A 20,512-nucleotide genomic window follows, 5' to 3' on the forward strand; every position below is an offset into this window, starting at 1 on the left:
TCATTATCAAAACAAATCTAGAGTGCATACAGTATGTCCGTTATGAAATATGAAACCAATCTAGAAATGCATTTCCTGCAGAAAGCGTGTGTGAATGCTGACCTGTCAAAGGCATCATCCACACCTTCAAAAGTCTGGCAACCAATTACAGACAAGCGATACCCAGAAATGAACTCATAAATTTAGTCCAGGATCATTTAAACATGGTATTTACAAAGTTTGGTGAAGATTAGATGAGATATGTGCCAACAGAACAAACATCTTCCTTATCTTGATTAATGAGAACTGTGCGGTTCTCATTAGGAAACAGTCATTGTGGTTTAATGTCTCAAACACAAGATGGAAAAAGAAAACAGACTTCCTGCAATATGACTACAACTGATACGTCTGGTATTTCTTTCATAACATGTTTCCTTCTGTAACAGAGAAGCGACACCCTGAGGGGAAGAGAGAGATCTTATTTCCAGACCAGACCATCAAATATTTGGAGCCTGACGGCAACGAGAAGACGATCTTCCCTGATGGCACCATCGTTCTCCTTTCACCGTAAGTCACTACAACTGCTAATTCATTTTAGGATCAATAATAATAATAATATCTTAGATTTATATAGCGACCCAAGGACGCTTTACACAGTGAGATTAGCCTCATGGTGTCTGCAGGGTCAGAAAGCCAGTGGAACCTGGTAAGACTAGCTGTCATTAAGGCGGCAGCTAACAGGGGTCCTCATTAATAAATAAACAATATTAGTGCTGTGAGCTAACCAGGAAAGAGTCATAATGGAATTCTAATATTGAAAATACCCCGAAAATTATGTGTAAATGTTTCTATTTATAGTTTATAAAAACAACTAAATTAAAGTCTGGGTTGATTATGTCCATTTGGGTTTATTAACAACATGCTGGAAGTACAAGAATTGTTAGTGTAAGCCAGTACTACTGTCCACCCGGCTCACCCTATATATGAAACTAAACTATACAGGACATTTGTATGGAATAGGGATGTGCAGAGATCCCAGTATTTGTAGTTGTATCTGTATTTGTATTCGAATAAAAGTGGAAAGAGGGTTAAAAATCCTATTTTTGTTTTTATGACACTTTTAATTTTAGAAAATTCAAGTGTTGTCATGAATAAACTACCTTACGAATGAAGTCCCTACACCCGCTTTTGGACTGGAGTCTCCCAGATCATAGACGACTGCGCTGACTACTGAGCTAAAACTTAACTCATCACCTCAGACAGACCTCTATCTATTTATACACCCATAACACAGAGACAGCACAGCGTGTAATATGTAGGGAAGAACAAAGGTGATTCTTGCTTTGCACTTTTCATTTATTGCCTATTTTTTACAACCTAACTTTGTGGAAAGGAGAAAGGGAACAACAGGTTATGGAGAGTCTCTTGGGAGCACTTTGCTTGTGTCAGTAGCTCAGCTTTATATCTGGGGAACACCCCCAACAAATCATTTTTAAAATATTCATATAAAACCCACTATTTGTGCTTAGCCGAATAATGTATTTGTATTCGGGCACACACCTAGTATGGCAGCACATCACATTCACAGAATAAAAAAGTGGAGATGTTTTCTTATAATAAAGACTTAACATCTTATAATCAGAGGAAAACAATCTCATAATTATGATGTCCAGATCTTGTAAATACAAGGTAAAAGTCTACTGTAACTTTAAAGTCCAATAGATTGAAAGAAGGACTTGAAAGCTCCAGAAAAAAAGTTAGTTATTGGATGTTGAGTTAAAGATTTATTTTTGCCAAACTACAGTTTAAATCTTTGGCAATTCCTGGTGGCATTCAAGGCCTTAAAGCTTTAAATCTGATATTTTTGAACACACTCAAACATTATACCGAGTACAACCGAAGCCTAAAGGAGTCCAGTGTAAGTGTGTAACAGTCTTAGTAGAGTTTTTCTTTTTTTTTTTCCTTCATCTTTTGCTCTCTGGATCATCATCATCTTTTCCAGGTCAGGTGAAAAGATTGTAGACTTTCCCAGCGGTCAGAGAGAGATCCACACTTCCCAGTATAAGAGGAGAGAGTTTCTTGATGGGACGGTCAAGACCGTCTACCCTGACGGACGACAGGAAACCAAGTACGCATCAGGCAGAGTACGCGTCAAGGAAACGGAGGAAGTCGCTGTCTGACAACCTGAATGACGACGTGCATTCATATGTGTATGTGAGACAGAGTGAGTATAGATGTAGTGTTGGGAGGAAACTCTTATTGTACAAACAAAGATCAGTAAACCAACAATCATAGATTAAAGATTCTTTTAGATTGGATTAGATTCAACTTTATTGTCAAGTACACAACCAGTGAAATACAGTTTGTATCTAAACAGTAGTAGAAAATGAAGTGCATCTCTTTGTATTTCACTCTCATGTATCAAGTAATTGATCATGGAACAATAAAACGTTAAAGAAAATTAACTAATTTGATCCTTGTTTCATTATTGTTTATCTCACATTCTGATATTTCATTTGGTCGACACTTGTCACTCATCTTAACGAGTTATCTGATGAACTTTTACGTCTCTGCTAATTGTCTGTTACATGTAGCTTTACGTCATTTATTCTCTTTAAGATTGTACAAGAGTGAAAAATCAGCGCCAGTACTCACAAACTCAACTAAAAAATTAAAAGTTTTCGTTCTGGTTGAAATATATTGTTATTGATAAATGTCACGGTGACTGTAAGAACTTTTGTTTTCCGCCCTTATCTACTCTTCACTGGGAAAAAGTGACTATCACTCCATCTATCCATCCATCCATTTCTTACTGCTTATCTTCTAGCGGGTCATGAGGGAGCATGACATAGTATAGAGACAGATAACCAGTCACACTCACATTCACATCTACGGGCAATTTAGAGTCACCAGTTAACCAAACCTGCATGTTTTTGGACTGTGGGAGGAAGCCTGAGAACCTGGAGAGAAACCATGCAGGCACAGACAGGCTTTGCTGACGTTTTCTACGTTGCCAGTTTCTCTGGAAGAGATATAACTATCTAGGAAGAACAAGTTGTTTGTTTAGCACCAAATCCAGAAAAAAAGGGAACTAAACCTGTTTTAAGCACTGACTGAGCAATGGAGGATCTTTTGGTCCCCAGAGCAATGAATCAAATCCTTCCTCTCCATCTGTGTCCTTCTTCGCTTTCTCCTCTTCACTCCTCGACTTCTTCTTGACCGATTGGCCTGCAGCCAGCTGACCGGTCAGCTTGTGAAGCTCCTGTATGATTATCTTCACATCCAGTGTGTGTCGTGAGGCCTTCAGCGTCGCTGTGTTAAACGGGAAAGTCCGTATGAAGCCTCCAACTCTCACTGGAGGAATATGTTGTCTGTTCGATGCTGTGTTTCCATCCAAAGGGATTTTTACTGGCCTGAGTCTCCCACTGCGAATCAGTCACAACAGTTGTTTGTTATGATATATGAATGTTGGACCTTTGGAAGCAGTAACAATTTATTTGTACTGAAGCTGCTGTTGGCTCATATTTCTGCTCTCAGCCGTAAAAAAGTCATTTTTGACATAGTGTCCTAAAGTTTGTCGTTGGCCAAGTTGCCATGACAACAAGAGAAACCAAGAAACCGAGGATGATGATGTCATAATAATGACCTTCATACACTCCTGCATATTTGACCTCAATGTCTCTACAATTCAAGTAAAGATAATTCTGCAGCATAATATCCATCCAATCAATCAATTTAAGTCCTCCTGCACTCAGAAATGTGTTTTGCCTTTTGTTACTTCAGTTCGCTGTTTGAGTTTCAATATGCAGAATGATGTTTATGCAGAGTTTGACGGTGGAAGGCTGTTTTTCATCTGCTCAAGGTGGCAAAGAGACATAAATATAAATACATAAACACACAAAAAAAGAGACAGATACTTAAATAGAGCAGCTCAAAACAGCACAATAAACCAATTTAAAGTTTTTTTTCTTCAGTCTGAAAATACAGCCGCAGCTTATAATGCCCATCCTTTTAACAAACGTTCTGTCTGATCTTGAAAGATAATTTCAAACAACAAAAACAAAACAATCAAAATTTTAATGAGGTTATTGGACTTTTTTTTTAATTAAAAGTTAAATATTTTTATATAACTTAAAACATGTCTGGAGGGGTTCTTTAAATATAACCTAACTTCAATCAGTCTAAACATTTCTAAAACATGTTTACTGAGACTTTTTTTTGCTTGAATTGGGTAACGAAGAGGAATTTTGGACAACAAACTCATTTTTGATGATTCAGTGATTTTGGTGACTTGTTGAAACAGACTCTTGAACTGTGAGGCTGGTTTGAGCACAAATTGTGTAATACAAGAGGATTTTGCTTGTTAGTTATTAGAATGTTTATTTTGTTACCCCATGTGTCCTTTGTTGGATTTTACTGATGCAAAAAAGATTAAGAATCACTGTTAAACTTCACTGTTCATCCATGGCTTCAAGTTAAAACTTGACAAATATTTCCCACCACAGAGTAAGAAATGATAAATCAATTTCAGCCTGTTTACAAATTTTCTACCAAGACCATGTATTACTTTTACAAACAGTATCTACCTGTGGATGTTTGGGAGCTTGCAGGACGCAGCAGAACTCCTGAACCGCAACCCCCGCTGAGGGATATCAGGTATTGAAGAGGAAACGTCTGTCTCTGCTGAGGCCTGCGTCTCGGTTTCTGTTTCGGTGTCGTCATGGTTTGTAAGCTCAGACACGTCAAGACTCCTGTTGCCCATCAGGCACGGTGCAAGAGCCGGACACGTCTGTCTGTTCACCGCTGACATGTTCGTGCTTGAATGTGGGCCGAGTATCAGGTTTAGGTTCTTGTCTGTGTGGGGTTTGGTAGCCGCGGCTGTGTTGCTGTTAATTATTCTGCCCCTGGCAGCGTATATCTTGTTAAAGTCAACAAGGTTCAGGTGTCTTTGGCAGCCAGATACAAAAGCATGATGTCTGGACTTCCTTTGGCTCGTCTTGTCAGGCTGGCGAAGAGTTTTTAACAGAGGGAGGGTTTGAGTTTGTGGAGACTGGCTACCTCTTCTTTTCTTCTGAATGTTGGGTTCTTTAAAGTTTGAGAGCACAGGTATCGAAACATATGTAGGTTGGTTAGCATGAAAACAGAGCGGCTTGCACCCTTTCCTCTGATAAGCTCTCTCTCTCAAACTGTCAATCGATGTGTAGTTCATTAAATCAATCAGATCACTGATTAGCCCCTTTTTCACCGCAATATCCGCTTGGCAGTCCAGAGTCAACGCAGGGCTGTAGTTGACCTCCAGCAGCCAGGGTTTAAACATCACATCGATCAGGATATCAAAGCCGAACAGCTCCACACAGTTAGGACAGGACGGGACGGAGGGAGCAATGGTGAGGAGGGTCAGGGTGACGATGTTGTTGATCTTCTGCCACAAGAGAAGCTCGTTGATTCCTTGGCTGTGGAGGAAATGTCTGAACTTGCTCATGGTCCACTTGCATCCTTGGCCCACCCGCTCCTTCTCGGATTTATAGAAAGGACCAAACTTGTTGATGCTGGTGTTGGTGAGGTGAGCGTACAGGTTTTGCAAAGACGACAGGTTGTATTTTTCAGTGGAGAAACGCACCAGGCCTTCCTGATGAATGTAAACAGTCAGAGGATGAAAGCTCTTCACACACACGTAGATCCTCAGGTCAAACTTGTAGCCGGAGATCAGCAGAGGGTTGCTGATGTACCTCTGTACGATCACAGAGCTGTCGTACACCAAGTCCTTCATATTCTCAAAGATGAAGATCCCTCTGCCTCTGGAGAGATCCACGGGTTTACAGATCCAGTAGACCGACAGTTCTCCGGTCAGACGCAGGTTGTTGTATTCAGCCAGGAAGCGGGTGAAGTCGTTGGGGAGGATGAAGGCGGTGGGACTGAAGTCATAGAGAGCCGAACCAAACGTGGCTCTCATCCTCCTCAGGTTGCGCGCCAAGCAGTCCTTTCAGAGAATTACAGATTATACTTTCAGAGTGATAATTTTCACTTAATGAACTTACTCCTGTTTGGAGATATTTTTGGTTGTTGCTGCTTAACCCTCCTGTTGTCCTCGGGTCAAATTTGACCCAATTTCAGATGTTTTCTATATCAGAAATATGGATTTCTCACATGGATGGTTCCATACCACACACTTTGCAAGTAAAAGTAATGATCACTACTTTCATTGAATTTTGGGTGTTTTATTAAAATTCGTAGCATCTGTAGACTTTTGTCCTCCTGAGTCAAAATTGACCCGTGAGGACAAAAGTTGCACGGTTGACAGGAAGACAACAGGAGGGTTAAACAGGCAGACTAGTGGCTGTAGACCTACTTACTCTTTAACATTTATCTCTTTATTTTACAGAAAGGAAGTAACATTTTGCAGATGTACTTTAATGAAGCAGATATGAAAATGTGCTCTGCTCTACAACTTCTGTGTTTAAAAAAAAGAAGAAAAATGTTGAATTAAATGTTAAAAACATGTAAGTAGGTCTAAAGCAAAGTTTTGATGACTTATAAACAGGAATGTTTATATCTTAGCTTTAAATAAATGTGCTGCACAGACACAATGTTAATGCACTGATAACATATTTACAGCCCACAGTTTATAGGTTATGAAAGTACATTCTTACTAAAATAACAAACTGTTTCAAAGGGATCCGGATCTGAATCATTTTATATTGTTGACTGTAGTGAGAAATATACTAAACTTTACTTGGAAAACAGATGCTTCTCCTTATCGTTACTTCATCAGTGATGTTTCAGTTTTAAAAGTCGTAACAGAGCGTGTAATAGAAAGAAAAAACAGCTTTTTATCACACAGTGTCTACACTAAACACTTAAACAAACCACTAACAAGCCCACATGGATTTTGTGGTCGTATCTTTTCATGTTTTCCAACAGAACGACACCAGAAACGGTGTCTTGAACAGACAAAGTAAATACTTCATGCCCTTAGAAATCACCTTGCGCGTGATACCAACAGTTTTGGGATGGTGGTTGAGGCGCTGCCATGGCAACAAGTTGTAATATTCAGAGTTGCGAAACGCCGAGCCTCGCCAGTAGAGATTCCAGTCTTCCTCCTCTCGTTGTCCTTCATCATATTCCTCCCATCCTCGCTCCAGGAGGACCTCCCTCACCAGCTCAGGACCTCTGTCATGCAGTCTGAACACCAGCGACGCAGCCATGCAGCATCATAAACTACACAAGCAGAAGATCAATCGAGCACAAATATGGATTATTGACGTCAGAACCTTTTTTCCCATTTTTACTCAAAATAAACAATGCTAAATATGTTCTTTGCAGTTTTGTGCTCTGACGTGCACTCAGGCAATGATGCTGAGCTGAATTCCACTTTTATAAATATACAGTTAAACAGTTTATTTCCCAGCTGGTCTCTTTGCACCTTGTGTGAGTTAAATCTGAGACGCTCAAACAAACCCGACACTTTATTTACTCATCAGAGGTCTCAGACTTAAGCTTCACTGTGCCAGCTTACAACAGACCCTTAACCAAATTAAACAAGGTAAGTTAGTCACCGTACTGTTTTTCAGACATTTAAGAGGCTGCATTTCACACTGATGACAATGAATCAATACTCACACACAAATGTGCATAAACAGTGATAAAACAAACGCATTCCTTCTCAAGAAATTGACAATACAATGCTCAAATAATACCAGCACTGCAGTAAATATACTGCGAAGCTTGTTTCACAGTGAAGTGTGGTGAGTCAGCCTGCCTGGAAATGAGAATGTTTGTTTTTAGTAGTGTTGCTGATGCACCCTGACAAAGGATAAGATTATGGGTGAAACACTAATACATGTGCAAGAATTTCCAATCCCTCTGATAAAAGTAAATAATCTTACCTTTAAATGCTGAACCCACATTAACAGTCAGCCTTGTTTTCTTCCTGTCAGGTAAATGAAGGGCAGGTGGGAAGAGGCTTTCCTATCAACTGGTGTGTACTGTGGTCGGGCAGTCGCTCCCATTAGCTCCCCCTACAGTCTAAACCAGACAGGAACCTGCTGCAGGTAGTCTGTCAGCTTCTATTGTACAGAACATGTTGTTAGATGAATAGACTTCCATTGTTCTGTACTGATGTTGAACGGCTGCTGTTACCGTAGGGAGGCATTTTCTGCCCTGAACAAATAAACTATTGTAGTCAGTTAATACACTGAGGAATGTTGTGCAATGCAACCATCACAGCAAAAGTATACATATGATGTATAAGATACCAAAGAATACAAAAAGGTCAGCATATATTTGTGTGTCTTGGTTGAAGAGCATCTGGTTAAAATGTTTATTTTTTTCACAGCAAACAGAAAATCCAGCTTCTTGTAGACTCGACAAACTCCCACACAGTTCAGACAGATATGAAGAGAAACTTAATGAAGGTACGTAGTGTTTTATTATAATCATTAAGTTGTATTTCAAGTACAACAAGCCTGTGTGTGTTCATAGAGTGATATTAATCCTTTAAAAAGTGGGAAACCTCAGTCTTAAACGTTCATGTCAACATGTTCTTAAACAAAAACCTGAATTAACAAATACTGATTTCAAATTGGCTCATAATCTGTCATATTACTGTTCTTGCTCATCTTCTCATCACCTGGCAGCAGATTATTATGGGGTGTCAAAGATCTTTCAGCAAAAGGTGCTTCAAGAAGACTAAAGCTGTGTCCCAAACTACATACTAACTTCATACAACAAATTGTTTTATATTAGTAGAAAATGATGCAATACATGCGCTGCGTTTTTTTTTAAAATTCTAGTTATTTGTTTTCTGTGGTGTTTCTGGAGCCGTTTCAACACTTTCCACTAATGTTCAGCAGGTACAACATTTACTGTTAACGTGTTAGCATGCTAACATTTGATAATTAGTATTAAACACAAAGTAAAGCTAAGTCTGATGGGATTATCATTAGTTTTGCAGGTATTAGATATAACAGTTCACCAGATGACAGCACTGAGTGGAAAGTTGAGAGATCGATACTAGGGATGCACGATATTGGCTGGCTGAGGAGACTATTATGCATGCAAGCGTAGATTGTACTAAGTATGATCAATAAAGATATTTCATTTTAGAGCTTTTATTGGCCGATACCGATGATGTGCCGAAATCGTGCATCCCTAATCAATACAGTTGTTACATATGTGAACCAAATATCATGGAAATTCATCCAATAGCTGAGAGGATATTTCACTGAAAACCAAAAAAAGTTCAACCTTATGATGGTGCTGGAGGTCAGCTGTTGAGATATTTCAGAAGGCTGACGTCGCCCTCATGACTAAAAAACAAAAAAAACAAAAACAAAACAAAAAACTCACCAAGAACTGATTTTGAGAATTTTATTAAAACTGAAGAATGCTGGTTAACAGAACATCAAAGCTCCAGTCTTCAGAGCTCACAGTGATTTCATCCGTTCATCTGGAAGAAGAAATGTGTTTTATTATTACTGGCTCACTTTCTGTTTGTTTGAATTGACTTTCTGCTGCACTCTTTGCATATTTACAGAGTTTTAAATATACATGTGTATCGTTGGTGGATTGTATTGTGGATTATGTTTGTTCAGACAGACTTATACAGACTAGTTTAAAGCTTGTTACCACAGTGGTAGAGTTTGTTCAGTCTCTGTATATCCAACAGGCTGAGGTGAGTCCTCTGACCCATCTGCTCTCCTCTCTGCTTGGGCAACAGAGTCGGACTTCCATCTTTACTAAAGAAATATCTGCAACAAAAGAACAATATGTTTTAATGTAGAAAACTAGCTAACATCAGCTCCTGGAGCATCTTTAACTGGTGCCATCAGAGCTGTTAAACTAAACAAAGACAAAAAAGAATCAAGGACTTACTGCCCATAGTGCATTATGGAGCTGAGGTCATACGGCAGGTTCAGAGTGTTCCCGCCTTTCATCTTGAAGTTCTTTTTATTCCCTTGAACAACACATACATTGATGATTTGCCCAGTCTTAGATAACCACATCTAACATTTTTTTACACATGTTTCATACTATTAGCAAGAAATCTGGTGAGTGGGCCGGTAACCTTCTTTTTATCTTGTTTCATCACTTGTTTGTTTTATCTAGATGAAGCTCAATCACTTTATTATGTTTTGTTTCCTTTTGTTTAAACTTTTAATCTACATTTTAACACTTCTAAAAGTATCTCTGTGATGATAATGATCTGACAGAATCAGCAACTTAATGCTTCAGTTCCTGTTTCTCCTCCTTTAAGTGTTTTTCTTCTCGTTCCCTTCAGCTGGATGTCGTTCTCTTCTCTCTGTGAAGGATGATGTATGCGCAGAGTTTGTTTTCACTTTCATCTGCTGATGATCACAAATAGTTTGAAGCCAATTGTGGTCTAGTGTGCAATTTATACACAAGTGTGATGTGGAAACTTGAAGCCTCCAGAGCATAAACACTGAAAATAAACTTTTACGGTGAAGTAGGAGACATCTGGTGTCCAGCACTTTCAAAGTAGTGAGATTGTGGACTACATGGCGTTAGCTCAAACGATTGGTCAACTGAAAAATAATGTACCAACAATTCACTGTCCTGAATTCCTTTGCTGTTTTATTTGTCCTCTATGATAATAAATTCAATATGTTTGGGTTTTAGACTCTTGAAGAGGTCACCAACAGACATTTTTCACCACTTTCACCAAAAATGATTAATCAAGAAAATAAGATTAATTAATAAAAATAATCCTTAATTGCAACCCTCTTTCTTTTGCACTCAAATAGCCTACAAAGAGATTAATGCAGCTTTATGTATATTGTACGTCAACTATTTGGACACAGCTGGTGTTTTGCAAAACAGGAAACGAACGTCAGCTGTGTGTGTGTTCACCTGGTGTGATACTGGTCCACTGCACAGTGATGTACTGGTCCCGGTCCTTGCGTGTGTGTTCGTGATGCAGCCCCAGTGAGTGGATGATCTCATGGCAGAGGTTCCCAACGCTACACGACCGGCCGTAATACAGCGGCTGGGCTCCTCCTCGACAGCCGACGAAGGACGCACAGCTACAGAAACAAAAACAAGAACTTCCTGTAAACCAGTTGAATCCCTGTGCAACTTAAAAGGAATCTGTTCAGCCAAATTACAAAAACATATTTTCTCACTTACAATAGTAATTTATAGCCTTGCAGAATAGTTTTTGATTTTATTTGCTCAGGTTTTTAGATATCCGTCTCAGCAACATCTCTAAACTCTACATGGATAAAGACTGTCAACAGTTTTCAGTGGGAACTACTTTCCCCTGAAGAAATAGTCCCCATTTACACCTGTTATCTTCAAATCTGGATTCAATAAAGATGCAATAAAATACATTTTTGTTCACACTTATGGTCCCTATGAAAACTGTTTCCAGTTCAGTTTATGGGTTATTATGGGAGGAATAAAGGGACCCTGCTTTAGTTGTTGATTTAAATAAAAAGGTAGTTTGTCAGTGCTGTAAGAACCACCAACAAGTTTCTATAGGATATTGGAACAACCTGGTTTCAGACCTTTAAATCACAGCTCACATACACCAGTTCTCTCAGTGATTCAAATAATAAAGTGAGAACAAAACTCACAAAACCACACAGAGAGAGAAAAGAGAGAGAGAAGATAAGCTTCCTCGTACTTCGTTGTGGTGACCTTTAAACAGAAACGCATCTCACCCTCTGCTGTTCAGGAATTTCAGGTAGTTCAGCTCTGTGGTTCGCTTTTGGAAGCGAACACATGTGAAATCTGATATCATCTTGAAGGCGGCGAGGATGTTTGACTCTCGATCAGCTGTAAGGGTGGAAACATAGAAGCCGTTTTGTCATTTACGCTCTGGTGGTCTTACATCAGAGCTGCTTAGAACCACAACCACCCACCCAGTTCATAACTAATGGTGTACGGTACGATGGCTTCCGCCCACAGGGTCTCCACAGCGTTCCTTTCTTCCTGTAACACAGCCATGTGTTTAAGATTATTACCAACAGCTGAACAAAAACTGTTTCAACACTTCATGCCATTTTTAGTCGTAACATTTGAAAAGTTTCCTGCCAAAATTCAGGTAGCATTAAATTATACAGTATATATTTAAAAAAAAACAACTGTTGATGAGCTTTCATATTTTTGTCTTAAACCAACAGTCAGGAGTCCAAATGAACATTAAAGCTGTTTTTCTTGCTGTAATCATTCCTCCTGTTCATACTGACCATCAGAAGATCCCTTCATAATGACCTTACAATGGAAGTAATGGGGGAGAAAATCCACAGTCCTCCTTCTGTGCAAAAAACGAAGCTAATATGAAGCTTCAGCGTCCAAATGAGTCAAATCAAGTAGATATCTTTCAACGTTACAGTCTTTTTAGAGCCAAAGTCCCTCTTTTTGTTACTATACTTCCACCTGCAGCTCAACAGGGAAACACTGTCCGAGGAAACACAAAGAGGAAATTTGATGGTAAAAAGACTGTAAATGTGTCAGACATCCACTTGATATGACTAACTCAGACTGATGAAGCTGAATATAAGCTTCACACAGACTTTTAAATGACTGTGTGGACACACTGTGGATTTTGGCCTCCATCACTTCCATTAAAAAACACATTTGAAGGATCTTTTAATATCCAGTATGAACAGGAGGAATGATTACAGCGAGGAAAACCTCTTTCACTGTTCATATGGACACCTGACTGCTAGTTTAAGACTCACTTTTCCTACAATTCCCAGGTGACACTACATCTTTCTTGCAGCCATCTGGAAAAAAATAGTTTTAAAGTTCTTCATCTTACCGGTATCAAAATATCTCCCTCTTGGACAACCAAGTCTTCATGAAGCTCTATGACAGTTTAAGTGTAAGTTTAACAACAAGGTCACTGAAGTTTGTGTAAAATTCCACATATATATAATATACTTAAAAGTTTACCTTCTAAGGTTTCTGCACTGGCTTGCTGTAGCAGATCAATGACTGAAATAACACCTACAGGAATCTGACAATTTAATCATATTATTTCAAACAAAAAAAAGTCTTAAAAAGTCCAGTGAGCACCAACCTGAGGCAGGACTAGTCACATTCCTGGTGTCATTTAAGGGGAGTCTGCCTGCAGAAAGAAAGATGCCCAAATTATACCGAGTTTTGTCACTTTTATTTGGACTTTTATGGAAAATATTTATGATTTATAAAATATCAGCACAAGACAATAATATATATCTACCTTCTAAATGGTCTTTCATGGTTGGCTGTTGCACATCAGGCACTGAAGTGATAATAACATTACCTATAGAAGAAATTCTTTATATTGTCTCATATGTAAAAAGTGCAAGTGGTCGCAAAGTTTCTAATCCAGTGAGCACCAACCTGGAGCACTAGTAGCATCATGGGCTGCGTTTATGGGGACGCCACCAACTAGATAAAAAGAAACCAGCTGATAATCATCCTTATTTAGCAGAACATGTGCAGTCTCAGTGCTTCAGTCTGTACCTGTCGACATGCAGACGAAAAGCAGCAGAAGCCACATGTTGCTTCACCAACGACTGCAGTGCAGCAAAACTTCAAAAAAAAAAAAAAAAGAAAGAACCTCAGCAGATCTGATAACTGATGAACCATCAACCAGGAACCTCAGCAGATCTGATAACTGATGAACCATCAACCAGGAAACTCAGCAGATCTGATAACTGATGAACCATCAACCAGGAAACTCAGCAGATCTGATAACTGATTAACCATCAACCAGGAAACTCAGCAGATCTGATAACTGATTAACCATCAACCAGGAAACTCAGCAGGTGTGATCACTCACCCTGATGAGACCTTCTTGCTCCAGTCTGAACAGTAGAGGGCAGTATACTCTTTCACTTAAACACGCTGTAGTACAAAAATCAACTGTAATTTATCCTTGTTTATATAAATTATGTACAGTACATTACCATTTCCTTTCCCAGATTAAACTCCATGATTAAAGGCAGGTACATTAGTATAAGAGTATTTAATATTTAAGGCATTTTTAACACCATTTTCATTAATTTTAGGTGTATCATAAATTCAGAAACTTTTTTAGAATACTCCTTTAGTGACATTTTGGTATGTATAGACATTTTGAGAAAGAATGAGCACCGAATGTTTGACGCTCTCTGGATTGGTGGCCTTTGAGCAAGGCACAGATGCTTTTCTGTTGAGGAGAAGCTTCTTCAATTCACTACAACTTTATTTATCCCTCCAATCGTAGTTGTATGCAACAGAAATGGACAGAAGAAGAAATAAACCAGTGGATCTGCGTTCAAATTTCAACATTTTGTTATTACAATCAGGTAAATCAAAATTTATTTATAAATGAGGTGCCCTTCCATTGTTTAAGTAACATTTGTTGTACTGTATCCATGCAGTGTGCCATTGTTTTGTTATTATTATATTGTATGTGTTTGTGCTTCATATTATGTGATAATGGTCTTGAGTCAAAAATAAATGAATGAAAAGAAACAACACAAAGCTTAAAACAATTATAAGTAAGTAAAGTTTATTAATAAAGCACCTTTAACAGACACCAGTCATGTGACTAGTCCTGCCTCAGGTTGATGCTCACTGGACCTTTAGAGACTTTTTTTGTTTAAAATAATATGATTAAATTGTCCGATTCCTGTAGTTCAGTCATTGTTCAAGCCAGTGCAGAAAACTTAGAAGGTAAACTTTTAAGTATATTATATGTGTTGAATTTGCAAAAAAAAAAAAAAAAAAAAAAAAAAAAAACCATTTTATTTACACAAAGTACAGTGAGAGGGAGACATTTTGATACCAGTAAGATGGAGAACTTTATTTTTAACCAGATGGCTGCAAGTACTTACTTTCCACAACGGAATGACTCTAATGCAAGATTTACTACAAAATAAAAATAAAAATCTACTTTGAGACATTTTCAACGTTAAAAAAAATAACCTTCCAAACTGCTTATCACAGAAATTCAAAGTTTTCCCACGGCCTATGAACGCAGCGTCGGCTCCCCATCACGGGTGTCATGTGACGTCCTGTCATGTGACGTCCTGTCATGTGACGTCCTGTCATGTGGTGCAGTCACTTCCTACTGACTGGGTCCGGAGCAGACAGGCTCTGCTGTATCATGTCGGGTTAGTTTCGGCTGCGCAGACAGTAAAACATGTTGTTTGTGCGCTCAGGCCGCCGCTGCTCGTCTCTGGAGCTGCTGCTGTGGTTCGGGGCGTGTTGGGGATGTTTGTTGGTCCGGTCCGGAGCGGAGGAGGACGACAGCCAGCGGTACCAGGACCTCTGCAGGTACCAATACACAACACAAAACCCTTCAAACTGCATTTCATTCTCCTCTGTACACACTCAGTACAGCTAAATTTAGCTTTTAACGGTGTCCGTTGCAGGTCTGCTGTTAACATGTCGTTACTCAGCTTTTTGTTTCTGTCACTAAAACCAACTTTCAGATTCGGTTTGTTCTGAAATGTGAAAGCTAGCTAACGTTATATATATATCGACGAAAGCAGCTGTTTTGTCTCAAAAGAATTGATAAGTTTCGATTAGCTCGCTACTTTCTGAATTAAATGAGCGTCCAAACTGTTTTCAGCAGTCTGGATCCAAAACAGTTATTTTTTGTTTTTATGAAGCTGAAGCGGCGCTCAGCTGACTGTTAATGACATGTTTATGTAAAGGACAGTCACGGAAAGTACGTTTACTCACCTACTGTACTTACCCACAGTTCTGAGGTACTTGTACTTTATTTCAGAGGGAAATATTGTACTTTCTACTCCACTACATTTATTTGACAGCTTTAGTTACTTTTCAGATGAAGATTTGACACAATGGATAATATAACAAGCTTTTAAAATACAACACATTGTTAAAGATGAAACCAGTGGTTTCCAACCTTTTTGGCTTTTGACGTCTTACAAAAAGCAGTGTGTAGTCGGGGTCACATTTCACATGTCTATGAGTTGTTAACAGCTCCACCAAATAGTGATTTTTCCCTCTAAACTTCTCACATGCTTTCATTTCAATAAATGTTCAAATTTGTGTATCAGAACTTTGTTTTTTCTTCTTTCCTCTCCCATTAATCATCTCACCACCCCTCAGATTTATCTGCTGACCCTTTGGAGGGGCCTCGACCCCTAGGTTGGGAACCACTGGACTAAACTAGCTAACTGTATATAAAGTAGTGTAAACTAGCTCCACCTCCAGCAGCTACAACAGTAACATGCTGCTCTAACACTGATGCTTCACTATTAATAATCTAATGATGTCATATATAATAATATATCAGTCAGAGGGACCAAACCACTACTTTTACTGCAATACTTTAACTACATCAAGCTCATAATACTTATGTACTTTTACTGCAATACTTTAACTACATCAAGCTCATAATACTTATGTACTTTTACTGCAATACTTTAACTACATCAAGCTCATAATACTTATGTACTTTTACTGCAATACTTTAACTACATCAAGCTCATAATACTTATGTACTTTTACTGTAGTAGGGTTCTTCATGCAGGACTTTTACTTGTAATGGAGTATTTTTACATTGCTGTATCAGTACTTTTACTGAAGTAAAGGATCTGAATACTTCTTCCTGTCAGTTTCTCTCATTAAAGCAACAATATGTGTATCAGTCAACAGAGTGACTGCAGGACGTTAAATACAGTGTTGTGCTCCTTTTTTAATGGAGCACTTTGCAGGCAGCTGTTGTTTAAATATTGACACAGTCATACGGCAGCAAATGATAACCAGTTCAACTCAACCTGCACCAGCAGCTTGTTTTCATGGAAGCAGTTGCTCAGCTAGTTTCTCAAAGGATCAGTTCACAATTTTTATAATTCTTTAAACAAGTCAGTAAGTAAAGTTTATTTAGTGAAGCACAGCAGGAGGCGAGACAAAGGCCGGTTTAAATAAATGAGTCTTGAGCTGTTTTTTTAAAGGCGTCAACAGAGGCTGCAGATTGTCTATAAGAAGAGAGTTCCACAGTGTTGGAGTCAAAGATCACCTTTTGGTTTTCATTCAAGAGCGACGGTCAACCAGTAAGCACCTGCTGGTGATGTCAGGATGGAGCAGGTCACATGTACACAGCTGCCTGTCTGTGCAGAACCTTAAAATGAATCCTGAACTTGATGGGAAGCCACATGTAAAGATGGGTGTGATGTGATTTGTAGACGGTCCAGAGACGACAGGCTGAGGCAGGTGAACAGCAGCAGTCGGGATGAAATAAAAGCCTGAATGATCGTCTTTAAGTCAGGTTGTGATACTACAGACCTGAGTTCAGCAGCGTTTCTTAAATGGAAGAAACATGTGCGGATGAACCATTTGATATATTGATTGAAGTGTATCGCCTGATCATAAATAAGAGATTTCTAAAATTAGACCGTACAGCTGAAGAGCCCCAAGAAAATAATTAATGAGCAAAAAAGCAACTTTAATTAATTTTACTAGAAATATTCAAATGTAGAGAATTCTTGAGGGTGACTGTTGTAGCGCTGAAACGATAAATCAATTAATCAATCAGCTGTTTAATAGCTAACAACTTTGAGAATCGATTCATCATTTAAGTCGTTTATTAAGCAAAGAAGACTTTTATCTGTTTTATCTCACTGTAGATTAAAAACTGCAACTAACGTTATTTTCATTATTGATCGTTAATCGATTAGTTGTTTGGTCCATAAAATGTCAGAAAATGATGAAACATGTCGATCAGTGTTTCCAAGACGACGTCCTCAAATGTCCAAAACACAAAGATATTCAGTTTATTATCATAGAGGCTAAAGAAACTAGAAAATATTCACATTTAAGAAGCTGAAATCAGAGAATTTGGACTTTTTTTCTTAAGAAATGACTCAAAATGATTCATTGATTATCAAAATTGTTGGTGATTAATTGACTAGTCGGCAACTAATTGATTAATCGACTAGATGTGACGGGCATCTTTCACCATCTTCAGACCGAACAATTAATTCATTAGTCAGTAAATAATCAACATAGTCGACAGCTCTGTAAATCCACAACTCTCACATTGTTCTGTCTTCTTCTTCTTCTTTAAACTTGTATCACTTCCTGTGTTGCAGTTATAAATGGGAGGCCATAGACCGGGATAATAAAGTGAGCTACACGCTGAAGCTCTGTGATTCTTCACCACCAACCAGCTGTGACGCCGGCACCGCCGTCTGCGCTCGGGACCTCGACTCTGACACCTACCAGTCTGTCGGTGAGTACAGTACAGCTCACCAGTGTGCACCAGTGTGCACCAGTGTGTTTCAGTTACAGCTTTTGCAGTTTCATCACGTACATGAATCTCTTATCAGCCAGATGCAGTGTGTCGGAGTATTTGGTGCAGATAACGGCAGAAAACTGACAAATAAGTTCATTATTTGGGAGATTACTGCGGTAGGAAACAACTCCGCCATCGTCGTCGTTGTACTTTGAACATCGTTCCAGCTGACTGACAACCTTCTGCTGTAAATATGGTTTTGTAAGAGTTATCACACTGCCTGCTTTGTCCCAATCTGGGAGGAAAACTCTGTACTCTTTTATCTGGCAGAGCTGTTGTAAAGGAGACATCATTTAGCCCAGAAACCTTTGTGAGTTCCCTCCCTGTGGCACCAACAAGCACCACCGTACTGATCTACAGGAATCCCAGTCACTGGGTTTATGTGTTTGAGGTGCATGAGAGCCGACATACTGTTAATTCTCTTTGACGCTGATGCGTTTTTCGTTCCGTGTGTCTCATGACAGACGCACAGCAGGAAATTTCACGGGTCTTTAGTGTCTCTGCAGGAAAAAAAAAAAGTCAGTCAGTGCGACCTGAAGTTTGTGTTTCTGTTGCCGTGGTGCCGTCGTTAGTCGTCGTCGTCGTGGTCACAGACGAAATCTCCAGCTAGTGTGTCTCTGTGTGAAACATGAAACAACAAGACTTTTTAAACTAGTTTGACCACTTTGATCACATGTTCTTCTCTCTAAGAATTCATATGTCGGGTGAATAAGAGTGCAAATGATGCACGCATGTGTAGAAATACATTTTTAGTGCTTGTGTCATTTATGATACTTTAATGTTTCCTGTCATGTAACTATATATTATTGTCTCTACAGCTGCAGTGATTTGTTTTTGATAGTTGATTTTCAGTCGTTTCAGTAATTTTTCAAGCAAAAATATGAAAACTTCTCTGGTTTCAGCTTCTTAAATGTGATGATTTGTTTGGTCTTTAACGTAACTGTCAGGTGAAAATCTTAAATTCAGTTCAGCCTTTCACATGATCAAGAGTTAAATGTGCTCTTCATTGTGTGGATGAACTGTTGTGAGATGTTAATCAGTCTGAGCAGGTTGGATGTTTAAACCACACCTATTCATGACTCACCGTCAGCCTTTTTACATTTTGACGTTTGTCCAACTTACAATAGAAGAAAGACAATCGAGCGTTAAAGGACGGTGACTCAAAGAGCTGATCAGGTACAAGTGTAATGAAGGGTTTTTATTTCTCTAGTGCACCGGTGGAGTCAGCAGATCGTACGAGCAGCTGATTCCACCATCACATCCACATATATCAGTATATATATACGTTAGTGTGCATCCATGTAGGAAAAAACAACCATCAATATAGAATAAGTGTTGATTATATTTGCAGAAAAGCATCCGTCAGTTTTTATGCTACTTGTCACTATTTCACATGATGTTAACTGTGAATGGATTTATGGTAAAGTGTGAGGTTAGTTATTGTCGGTACATCTCTACTTTATGTCAAACACGCAGTAAACTCTGTGGTGTCGCTGAAACGTCTGCTGAGTGTTTGTCTAGATGCTGCTGGAAGTGAAGCGCTGCTGCAAGGATCAGTCTGTCAGATGGTTATCAGGACGTTAGCAGATCTGATCTCTGTGCTGAGGAGGCTGAATCTGCTGCTGCTGCTGCTGCTGCTGCTGCTGCTGCTGCTGTGTGTCAGCAACATCCACGTCTGTCCTGATGCGTCTCAGCTTCGTTGTCTTTGTCGTAGTCTGTCTCAGGTTTGTCGTCTTTCCAGTTCTCTGATGACGGCAAACTTGCGTCCTCTCAAGATGAGACATATTTTAAAGTTTGTATTGTGAAGTGTGAAAGACAGATAATCACTTAGCTCCATGTTTAAAAGGATCTGGGATGAAATTCTTAGTGATAAAGACAACGACATGATCCTGTTCATCTGATGTTGACTTGTATTTGTTGTATTAACGTTTTATGTAACTACTGCAGCTTCAAACCTGACTGTCAGTGAACAGAGTTCAGCTCTGATCTCTGCTTCATCACGCCGACATAAAACTGATTCAACTTAATTTATGACTCTCAGACATTTTAATGTTGGGAAAACTAGTAACCAAACTAGTCGAGCTGAACGTGATCAAGAGCACAAACTTGTTTCCCGTCAACTTAACAGAAGTTACTTCGGTGCAAATAAAAAAAATGCAGGTTAATCTTTTCCCAAACTGTTGTCGGTACGAAGGTCAAAAGCTCTTCTGATATTTAGTGAATCAGAGACGACGTCTGCATAAAGCTGCTGTTTTTGTGCAAAAATTA

General features: G+C 39.0%; 4 protein-coding genes across 10 annotated transcripts in view; 2 read left to right on the top strand and 2 right to left on the bottom strand.

The window, feature by feature from the left end:
* Nucleotides 1–2,698, top strand: part of si:ch211-140l13.3 — a 46,303-nt gene extending 43,605 nt beyond the window's left edge. For both annotated transcript variants that reach the window (XM_044376402.1, XM_044376403.1), the window contains exons 11-12: nt 426–546; nt 1,982–2,698. In XM_044376402.1, the coding sequence (XP_044232337.1) occupies nt 426–546; nt 1,982–2,159 (299 nt within the window). In that variant the 3' untranslated portion in view covers nt 2,160–2,698. The remainder of the gene's footprint in view (nt 1–425; nt 547–1,981) is intronic.
* On the bottom strand, nt 2,487–7,968 carry ttll2 (tubulin tyrosine ligase-like family, member 2). Its single transcript, XM_044376381.1, has 4 exons — nt 7,866–7,968; nt 6,963–7,197; nt 4,566–5,959; nt 2,487–3,404 (listed from the first exon to the last, which is right to left on the bottom strand). The coding sequence occupies exons 2-4, from the start codon at nt 7,182–7,184 to the stop codon at nt 3,071–3,073; spliced, it is 1,950 nt and encodes a 649-aa protein (XP_044232316.1). The 5' UTR covers nt 7,185–7,197; nt 7,866–7,968; the 3' UTR covers nt 2,487–3,070.
* Nucleotides 7,969–9,334: 1,366 nt separating this feature from the next.
* On the bottom strand, nt 9,335–13,749 carry LOC122999477 (hatching enzyme 1.2-like). 6 transcript variants are annotated; one of them, XM_044376431.1, is made up of 13 exons: nt 13,590–13,747; nt 13,453–13,549; nt 13,330–13,377; nt 13,187–13,249; nt 13,023–13,072; nt 12,898–12,952; nt 12,764–12,810; nt 11,862–11,931; nt 11,661–11,775; nt 10,849–11,021; nt 9,853–9,934; nt 9,607–9,728; nt 9,335–9,427 (listed from the first exon to the last, which is right to left on the bottom strand). In XM_044376431.1, exons 2-13 carry the CDS (start codon nt 13,487–13,489, stop codon nt 9,405–9,407), a joined length of 885 nt encoding a protein of 294 aa, XP_044232366.1. In that variant the 5' UTR covers nt 13,490–13,549; nt 13,590–13,747; the 3' UTR covers nt 9,335–9,404. The 6 variants fall into 6 exon arrangements, with proteins under 6 accessions (XP_044232366.1, XP_044232367.1, XP_044232365.1 ...); XM_044376432.1 differs by having other exon boundaries at nt 12,898–12,939; nt 13,025–13,072; nt 13,453–13,748; XM_044376430.1 differs by having other exon boundaries at nt 13,453–13,747.
* Nucleotides 13,750–15,009: 1,260 nt separating this feature from the next.
* The window catches only part of igf2r (insulin-like growth factor 2 receptor), a 54,515-nt gene continuing 49,012 nt past the window's right edge, over nt 15,010–20,512 (top strand). The window contains exons 1-2 of the mRNA XM_044376295.1: nt 15,010–15,252; nt 18,042–18,181. Coding sequence (XP_044232230.1) covers nt 15,119–15,252; nt 18,042–18,181 — 274 coding nt within the window. The 5' untranslated portion in view covers nt 15,010–15,118. The remainder of the gene's footprint in view (nt 15,253–18,041; nt 18,182–20,512) is intronic.

This window comes from Thunnus albacares, chromosome 16 (assembly GCF_914725855.1).
Source record: "Thunnus albacares chromosome 16, fThuAlb1.1, whole genome shotgun sequence".
Classification (NCBI taxonomy): Eukaryota; Metazoa; Chordata; class Actinopteri; order Scombriformes; family Scombridae; genus Thunnus; species Thunnus albacares.

Bases quoted from the DNA above. Each gene is read 5' to 3' on its own strand.
- LOC122999477 (XM_044376431.1), bottom strand. From the start codon at position 13,489: ATGTGGCTTCTGCTGCTTTTCGTCTGCATGTCGACAG. The intron at 13,250-13,329 runs GTTGGTGCTCAC...TTTCTTCTATAG, and splicing joins TGATGCTACTAGTGCTCCAG to GTAATGTTATTATCACTTCA. The intron at 9,935-10,848 runs GTGAACACACAC...GTGTTGTTCAAG, and splicing joins GTGGACCAGTATCACACCAG to GGAATAAAAAGAACTTCAAG.
- ttll2 (XM_044376381.1), bottom strand. From the start codon at position 7,184: ATGGCTGCGTCGCTGGTGTTCAGACTGCATGACAGAGGTCCTGAGCTG. The intron at 5,960-6,962 runs GTGATTTCTAAG...ATTCTCTGAAAG, and splicing joins CTGTTGGTATCACGCGCAAG to GACTGCTTGGCGCGCAACCT. The intron at 3,405-4,565 runs GTAGATACTGTT...ACTGATTCGCAG, and splicing joins AAGCTCCCAAACATCCACAG to TGGGAGACTCAGGCCAGTAA.